The sequence below is a fragment of the Tinamus guttatus genome, unplaced genomic scaffold (assembly GCF_059628265.1).
Source record: "Tinamus guttatus ecotype Peru unplaced genomic scaffold, ASM5962826v1 Tinamus_guttatus_pri_ptg000660l, whole genome shotgun sequence".
Lineage (NCBI taxonomy): Eukaryota > Metazoa > Chordata > Aves > Tinamiformes > Tinamidae > Tinamus > Tinamus guttatus.
In genome coordinates this window covers 448,213-457,481 of record NW_028289194.1, presented here as the reverse complement: position 1 = coordinate 457,481, position 9,269 = coordinate 448,213, and the positions used below count along the sequence as shown (strand labels likewise).

At 51.2% G+C, this 9,269-nt stretch overlaps 1 protein-coding gene across 1 annotated transcript; it reads left to right on the top strand.

The window, feature by feature from the left end:
• The first annotated feature begins 772 nt into the window (after positions 1 to 772).
• Positions 773 to 1,693, top strand: LOC148591975 (olfactory receptor 14J1-like). Its single transcript, XM_088536381.1, has one exon. The coding sequence runs from the start codon at positions 773 to 775 to the stop codon at positions 1,691 to 1,693; it is 921 nt and encodes a 306-aa protein (XP_088392507.1).
• Positions 1,694 to 9,269: the final 7,576 nt, after the last annotated feature.

Genomic DNA, 9,269 nt, shown 5'->3' with positions numbered 1-9,269 from the left:
AAGCTGCAGAGATGCTGAGGGTATGGAGGTGGTGGTGGGAGGCTGTCCAGGAGCAGATGAAATGGGCCCTGTGTGTCTTTGGCCAGGAGTGTGGAGCCCTCCCTTAGCGGTATGGAGACAGGGTGAGAAAGGTGGAGATGGGCACTTGGAAACTGCACAGCTCTGCTCTCAGCAGGGCCTGTCTCCTTTGAGAGCAGCATATGAGCATGATGACACTCTAGCTCAAGGAGACCGTTGCACAGGACATCTGGGAACGAAACATAACAGACAAATGAGATGTCCCAACTCTGCACATAAGTGACTGTGGAAGCATTCCTCTAAGGACTCAGAGTTGAAATGTGAAGGATTTGTCCTTTGGGGAACACTCCCGAGGAGTGACAAGGACATCTCAAAGAAACTAAAAATTACTGTTCCTCAAACCTCTTTGCTTACCCTTGGGAGTAAAGATACTGAAAAGCTCATCTACATCTTGAATGGATCTCACCTGCCAGAAGAGGTAAAACATCCAAAAGTGTGGCCTCCGTTCTCCACTTCCCACTACTGTTCAGCACAGACAGCTCTCGAGTTGAGGTCTCTGCTCCTCACAGCACACTCAACCGGTGAAAATGGAGCTCAAGCAAAGGAACTGCACTAAGACACTCTTACTAAAGAGAGGCAGTGGTGGGCAGTGTCATATAAGAAATGACTTTGGAATTTTATTTCTTGTAAAGTCCCTCCTAACTTTTCATTGTTTTCTGTTCCTTAGACAGGCCCACATAACTGCAGGGAGCTAATGTCCAACAGCAGCTTCTTCAATGACTTCCTCCTCCTGCCATTCGCAGACAGGCGGGAGCTGCAGCTCTGGCACTTCTCGCTCTTCCTGGCCATCTACCTGGCTGCCCTCCTGGCCAACGGCCTCATCATCACAGCCGTAGCCTGCGACCACCGCCTCCACACCCCCATGTACTTCTTCCTCCTCAATCTGTCTGTCCTTGACCTAGGCTCTATCTCCATAACCATGCCCACATCCATGGCCAATTCCCTGAGGGGCTCAAGAGTCATTTCCTATTTGGGGTGTGCTGCCCAGGTCTTTTTCTTCTTTTTTTTAGTAACAGCAGAGTATTTTCTCCTCACAGTCATGGCCTATGACCGCTTTGTGGCTATCTGCAAACCTCTGCACTACGGGACCCTCATGAGCTGCAGAGCTTGTGTCAAAATGGCAGCAGCTGCCTGGGCCAGTGGCTTTCTCCATGCTCTCCTGCACACTGGGAACACATTTTCCATACCCCTCTGCCAAGGCAATGTGGTGGAGCAGTTCTTCTGTGAGATCCCCCAGATCTTCAAGCTCTCCTGCTCAGATTACTACCTCAGGGAAGTTGGGCTTCTCGTGGTTAGTGTCTGTTTAGGCTTTGGGTGTTTCACTTTCATTGTGGTGTCCTACATGCAGATCTTCAGAGCTGTGCTGAGGATCCCCTCTGAGCAGGGCCGGCACAAAGCCTTTTCCACCTGCCTCTCACACCTGGCCGTGGTCTCCCTGTTTCTCAGCACAGCAGCATTTGCCTACCTGAAGCCCCCCTCCATCTCTTCCCCAGTTCTGGATCTGGTAGTGACTGTTCTGTATTCGGTTGTGCCTCCATCATTGAACCCCTTCATCTACAGCATGAAGAATAATGAGCTCAAGGAAGCCCTGAGGAAACTCATCCAGTGGGTCTAACCTCAACATCAATACCTCTACCCAGAAAATTTGCATCAAGGGTTCATGTTGTGCCATTATTTATTTCTTACTTTTTTTTGTTTTTCCCTGTAGCATTCCTGTAAAGGAAAATGAATGTTCTGGTTCATGTCACTTGTCCTCAGGAATCTCTCATTTCAATCTGACTCTTAGGCATTTTGAAGTCCCACTGAGTCTCTTTCCCACCCTGACAAGCAGCAGTTGGGGCAGGGCCAGGGCTCTCATGCTGTGCTGGGCAGCAGGGTGGGCCTGGAGGGCCTGGAGGCAGCCAGGGAGTGGATCTGCTGGGAACAAGGGAGAAAGAGAGGGATCAGCCTCATTGCAGGTCCTCCTGCTCCTGTCAGGGAGCTTCTGCCCTTGTCCTTGGAGTTGTCCTGCAGGGCCCAGGCTCTGACGGACGCTGCTCATGTGCTCCCCAATGCCGCTCTTTGGAGCCACATCGCAGAGCCAGGAGGAGGAGAGATTTCCCCTCATGTTCTGGAAGGCTGTCCTCTCCTTACCCCAGAGGGATTTCCCAAAACCATTCTTTCAGGAACATCTCCAGATGGTGCCAAAGGCTGTGAAATGTCTCAAAGAGAGCCTTGGAGAGGTGCCTTCTGCACCCCTGCACCATCAGGTCTCTTCTCTGGGCAGTCCAGTGTGGGAATCTAGGACTTGAGAGTGATCCAGCGCAGGATCAACGTCCTGTGGTCTGTAACAGCACAAAGTGTGGCTGCACGTTGAGATGCTTTGAGGAGCCTCAAAACCCATATCTACAGTCGGTGGCACCTTCAGTAGCAGAAGGATGGAGGACTGGACAGGACAGGACACAGCCTTTGTCCTTGAGGGTCCACTGGAGAATCTCTTTTTACAAAACTCCTCAGAGGGGTTTCTTAGACTGTGGTGCTCAAGGTAGAGACGAGACATCAGAAAGGAGCCAATACGCCCTTTAACACATTATCTCGAGGGCTTTATTTGGGGGCGATGGCTCTTGCCATGCTAGGTAGCAATGCCGACTGTAGCATACAAACATGATGCTGCATGCAAAAATTGTGTGCAAGTTTAAAAATGAGGAATTTGTTTTTCAATTGCACTGATGATACTTTAGAGACATCTTTAAAACTTACTTTAACAGGGATATATTTAGTTTGTGCAAGGTTGACCATGCCAAAAGAGAGCATTTCCTTGAAGCTGCTCCCCCGACTTTCCACACCAGTTGAAAGAGGACGACACCTCCAGGAGTGACGGGCTCTGTGCAGAGAGTGAGGGGTGGCAGGGACAGCGGTGGACAGGGGGGCTTTTCTGAATGCTGGGCTCAGAGTGGCACAAAGAAACCTTCTGCTTAGTGGTATAGGCCTGAATACAACAGAAATGTTTAGAAAATGTCTTTTAAAACAAATCTAGAAAGAAATTAAGAGAAAGAACTAAAGCAAAAAAAATCATTTGTTATACTTTCCGCCTTTATTCCTTGTGTTTTATTACACCAGACTTGGGCATGATCATTTGTTCTTGAAATGGGAAGTGATTTTCAGATCTGGGTGGGCTGCAGTCCCAGAGTCCTGCACAGCTGGTGCCATTCCAGGTGCTGTGGTCCCCTGTCCCCAGCCTCCCTCTGCAGCTCTGAGGGGCTCTGCTCTCCCGCAGGTCCCTGCGAGAGCTCTCAGGCCCACGCAGGTCACTCAGAGACACTGGGACCAAGTCCCGCTGGGTGCTGGTGCTTGGACACTTGAGCTCTGCCTGCAAAGATGAAGGACTGTTTTGAATGTTTTCCAGTGATGAAAGAGTGGAAATCTTCAGGAACTTGCTGAATCTGCTGTGAAGAACTATTTATCTGCCCTTGCCTTTTAGTGTCCCCTGCTCTCTCCATTGGACTGTAGAGGAAATCTCTGTGATCGCCCCCATATTTTCTATGTCTTGAATACATTAATCATTCCTGCAGCCCCTCTGGGCAGCCCCTCTCCCAGCACAGCACTCACCCCCACTCCAGGCATGTTCTGCCCCTGGGGGTCTCCTGTGCTCCATGGTGGCTCCATAGCCCCTTCCAGCAGGATGGGCATCTGTCCCAGCTCTGTAATGAGTGGAACTGTCCTCAGCAGATCCCTCCTGAGCACTCACCCTCTCCAGTGGCCTGGGCACCAACAAGTGGCACCTGAATCCAGTCCTCTTTCTGATGAATTTAGATATTTGTTACAAATATGCTTATCCAAAATAGAACAGCCAAACCACCTCAAACAGCTATGAAATCACTTTCAAAGAGTGGTGTGCTGCTTATTGCTGTTGGAATATCCCCAAGTAAACCCATTTCCTCTATGCATCCTTGAGCTCCTTGTTCCTCATGCTATAGATGTAGGCCCCACGAAGTACAAAGCAGCCAGGGACAGATCTAGAGCTGAGGAGATGGAGGGGGCTTCAGGTAGGCAAAGGTGCCAGTGCTGACCAAGAGGGAGACCACAGCAATGTGTGAGGCACATGGAAAAGCCTCCCAAAGCCTCGCCAGGTGCGAAAGGAAATGCAAAAGTTGCCACAGGAGTGCCATGTAGTTAGACGAAGGGAGATGTGGTGAGATCATTTGAATGGCTACATTACTTCAAGGGCAGCATGGAATTCTTGACGAGAGACCACCAGGGAAGATGATCAGGGGGAAATCATCGAATCAAAGAAGGCTTAAGGTTGGAAAGGACCTCTAGAGACCATCTAGTCCAACCCCCTGCACACGCAGGGTCACCTAGAGCACGTGGCACAGGACTGCATCCAAGCAGGTTTTGAAGATCTCCAGAGAAGGAGACTCCACAACCTCTCTGGGCAGCCTGTTCCAGTGCTCTGTCACCCTCACTGTTAAGAAAGTTTTCCTTAAGTTCCTGTGGAACTTTTGGTGCTTCAGTTTCCGGTCATTTCCTCTAGTCCTATCAGTGGCCACCACTGAAAAGAGACCATCACCATCCTCTGCACTCCCTCCCTTGAGGTATTTATATACACTGATTAGATCCCCTCTCAGCCTTCTCTTCTCCAGGCTGAACAGGCCCAGCTCCCTCAGCCTCTCCTCATAGGGCAGATGTTCCAGGCCCCTGATCATCCTCGTAGCCCTGCGCTGGACTCTCTCCAGAAGCTCCACATCCCTCTTGTCCTGTGGAGCCCAGAACTGGACACAGTACTCCAGATGTGGCCTCACCAGGGCTGAGCAGAGGAGCAGGATCACCTCCCTCGATCTGCTGGAGACGCTCTTCTTAATGCAGCCCAGGATTCCATTGGCCTTCTTGGCCACAAGAGCACACTGCTGCCTCATGGTCAACTTATCATCCACCATGACACCCAGGTCTTTCTCCGCAGAGCTGCTCTCCAGAAGGTCAGTCCCAGCCTGTACTGGTGTCTGGGCTTATTCCTCCCCAGGTGCAGGACCTTGCACTTGGCCTTGTTGAATTGCATGAGGTTTTTCACCGCCCAGTTGTCCAGTCTGTCCAGGTCCCTCTGGATGGCAGCGCAGCCCTCTGGGGTATCAGCTACTCCTCCCAGTTTGGTATCATCAGCAAACTTGCTGAGGGAGCACTCTGTGCCTTCATCCAGGTCATTGATGAATAAATTGAACAGGACTGGACCAAGGACTGACCCCTGGGGGACCCCGCTAGCTACAGGCCTCCAACTAGACTCTGCACCGCTGATCACCACTCTCTGGGCCCTGCCATCCAGCCAGCTCCTAATCCACCTCACTGTCCACTCATCTATCCCACACTTCTGGAGCTTGCCCAGGAGGATGTTGTGAGGGACGGTGTCAAAAGCCTTGGTGAAATCGAGATAGATGACATCCACCGCTCTCCCCTCATCTATCCAGCTGGTCATTCCATCATAGAAGGCTATCAGGTTAGTCAAGCAAGATTTTCCCTTGGTGAATCCATGCTGACTACTCTTGAGCACCTTCTTGTCCTCCGTGTGCCTGGAGACAACGGCCAGTATGAGCCGTTCCATCACTTTTCCGGGGACGGAGGTGAGGCTGACTGGCCTGTAGTTGCCTGGGTCCTCCTTCTTGCCTTTTTTGAAGACTGGCGTGACATTGGCCTTCTTTCAGTCCTCCAGCATCTCCCCCGTTCTCCAGGATCTTTCAAAGATGATGGAGAGCGGCTTAGCTATGACCTCTGCCAGCTCACGCAGCACTCTGGGCTGCATCCCATCAGGGCCCATGGATTTGTCGTATTGAGTTTCCTTAGGTGCTTTCTGACCCAATCTTCCTCTACCCAGGGTGAGTCTTCCTCTCTCCAGGCTTCTTCTCTTGTCTCTAGGGCCTGGGGCTCTAAAGGGCTGCCCTTGGTAAACACCAAAGCAAAGAAGGCATTGAGCAACTCTGCTTTTTCTGTGTTGTTCGTAACCAAGGTGCCCATCGCATTCACCAGTGGACCCACATTTTCCCTGATCATCTTGTTGCTGTTAATATATTTGAAGAAGGTTTTCTTTTTAACATCCCTTGCCAGATTGCGTTCCAAACGCGCCTTAGCTTTCCTTGTAGCATCTCTGCATTCCCTCACTCCGTTCCTGTATTTCTCCCAGGGGGCCTGTCCTTTTTTCCACATTCTGTATACCGCCGCCTTCTGCTTGATCATTGCCACAAGCTCCTTGCTTATCCACGCAGGTCTCTGGCCCCCTCTGCCAGACTTCTTACACACAGGGATGCTGAGCGTGGAGGAAGTCCACTTGAAAACTAACCAGCTCTCTTGGCCCCCCCTTCCTTTTAGAGCTCTAGCCCGTGGGATTTTCCTGAAGAAGTCGCTGAAGAGGCTAGAGTTGGCCCTCCTGAAGTCCATCTTTGCAAGGCTACTTACAGCCCTGCCACCTCCTTGTTGGATCCTGAACTCCACCAACTCATGGTCACTGCAGCTGAGGCTACCCGCTGCCTTCGCATCTCCTACCAGTCCCTAATGTCAAAATGTCAGTGATGGAGTAGAGCACTGTGGTCTCGACAAGGTTCTTCCTGGAGAAGGTATGAGAAAGGGCTCCTGAGGGCAGGCCCCAGTGCTGACCCCTCAGCAGCGACGGCTTCCCTTGCTGTGGCCAAGCCCAGGAGGGAGCAGGCTGCTGCAGTGCTCTGGCTACAGCAGCCAAGCCAGCTCCCATGCTGAGAAACTTTTCTGCGGCAAGAGGCAAGGCTGTGCCCCTTGCTCTCCCCTGCAGCCTCCCCTCCTGCACTGCGAGAGCAGGAGCCGCTGGGCTCTCCTTTGCACACCAAGGGCTGCGAGTGCCTGTGGCTCGGCACCACAGAACTTGCCTAGAATTTGCAGACACTTGTGCATCACAGCCTAGAGTTCTGACCGGGCACTGGAGGCTCCAGCGCCTCCATGGAGGAAACTCTTCACTTCTACTGCCTGCAGAAGCCAAATGTACCAGCAGGAAGATGCTGGAGTCTCTCCTTTGCATTATTTGCCCAGAGATTTGACACCTTTCAGATGAGGCTTTGGCACCTGGTGATTTCTCTCCTACAAGGCCCTTCTTCTCCAAGGCCATGCTGTGGTCTCTCCCCACCCCGCAGGGCATGACTGATCAGCCAGAATTCAAGCAGGAATCCTTACGTGGCCATGCCGTTCACTGTATATACTATTACACTTCCTTTTTGAAGGTATTAAATGACCAGACATAGGAAACATAGGAATATATTACCTGGTAAAGTTAAATTTCATCACAAAGTAAAAGGGTGAAAGCATGTCTGAGGACAATGACGTATCTGAAAGAGATGGAATCATTTCTTCCATTGATGATGATGTATTTTCATTGAGATATTGTCTTAATGAAGGTTCCTGAGAAAAGAAGGACATTCAAATATATTTATCTGAATCATGTACAGTCAGCTGAGAAGGAATTTCTGCCTGACTGAGGCACTTTGGTTCTAAAATTCTCCTGACTGGTAGAGGGGCAACTAACAGCTGGTAAATGCTGATCCACTTCTGCACCTACAAGCAGCTTTCAGAAAAACAACACATTAAAAAAAATCTTTCAAAGTTAGTGTTTCCCCTTCAGCTTTTCTTGTAGATGAAGTAGGCATGAAAACCTGTTCAGCTTCAATACAGAGCAAAGGAAAAAACTTCAGCACCTCCATAGGGCACCCAGGTTCAACCACTCCTGACAAACTTTCAAATGAGGAGCAACATATAAAGGAGGGGTTTGTTTATCAGCACACAACCAATGTAAGCAATTAAAACCCCTCTAGTTCTGCTGTGTGGAAACTGGGCTGCACAACAAGCAGGGCTCCAGGGCAGGGCTTCCCGCAAGAGCAGAGTTTGGGTCTGTATCCGATGGGCCCTCTGTTGCCTCGGCAGTGTGGAACATCCCGTTGGGAAGAGCCCTGCCCGGGAAGAACACAGGGGGCTGCCACATTTTGAAAGATGCATTAAAATCAACGAGCTTTTCCACCTGAAATCGTTCACTTAGGAGTGGTAACAGCACTGGGATGTAGACAGCACAGACATGTAACCCCCTTTAGAACTGCGCAAGCTGGTGATTCCCAAGGTTTTGCCCTTAGATTGTTTAAAAATAATAATAACAAAAAATCTTTAACCATTTTGGGCTATGCAAATGGCTGATGTAATTAAGTACAATGTAAACATGATTTCTAAGCACTGCTTTGCTTTAAAAGCCCCCCAATGGTAACTCTACACTTTTCCCTGGAGCGTGTGTCACACCTAACTCCCATTGCCCACCGGAAAGCAGTTACAGATAAAACAACCCATGTCAAACATTATTTTTGATGTACATAAGCCATTAAAATGATACAAACTCTCCCTGTAAGTGTCACCTTAGTTATCTTAAAAGGTTTCTAAGATCTTTTCAGGATGATTACTTTTTTTATTATTTTTTCCCCCCACCGAGGAATGAAGCTAACCAAAGCAAGCTGTGATCAGGAAGCAAATTACACAGAATTACGGTACTCAGACCTGCTTTGGAGCATTTCCTGCCGCTGCAGGCAGCCCAGGGACTGCCTGTCAGCAGGGATCAGTTCAGGCTGCCTGGAGCTGCCCTCCTTGCGCAGCAAAAATGCATCAGTTTGGGTGATGCTGATGCCCTCTGCACCAGGCGGATGCGGAGCAGGGGCTTTTCCAGCTGCAGGCACTCGAGCCCCTGTGGAAACTTCCTTTAAAGGCTTCGCTTTCCCTCGCGGGCAGCCCTGCCCCGGGCTCCCACAGCCAGAGGGGGCAGGCGAGGGGCTGCCCTGGGGCTGCCATGGCCCCTCTGTGCGCTCCGGGACGCCCTCCTGCAGCCGCCCGCGTCCTCTGCTGCGCTCACTCCCTGCTCCTCCGCTCTCGGCGCCGGCTCCTCCGTGGCGCCATCCGAGGCGGCGGCAGCAGCGGGCCCTGGTGGGCCCAGGCACGAGGGCCACCGCGCGGCGGGGGGAGCTCATGGTTGGCCTCCTCGCCGCGGTCGCCAGGCAGGGGGTCCCCACGGAGAGCCACATCGCGTCCAGTGCGCGGTGGGACCACAGCACCGCCCCAGCCCCGAGCCAGAACCGACACCAGCGCGACCCGAAGAGACAGACCAGGCTGCTTAGCTCCTATGGGGAAAAAGAAATCAAGCTTCAATATGTTAAGGTTTACGTAGCAAAGAA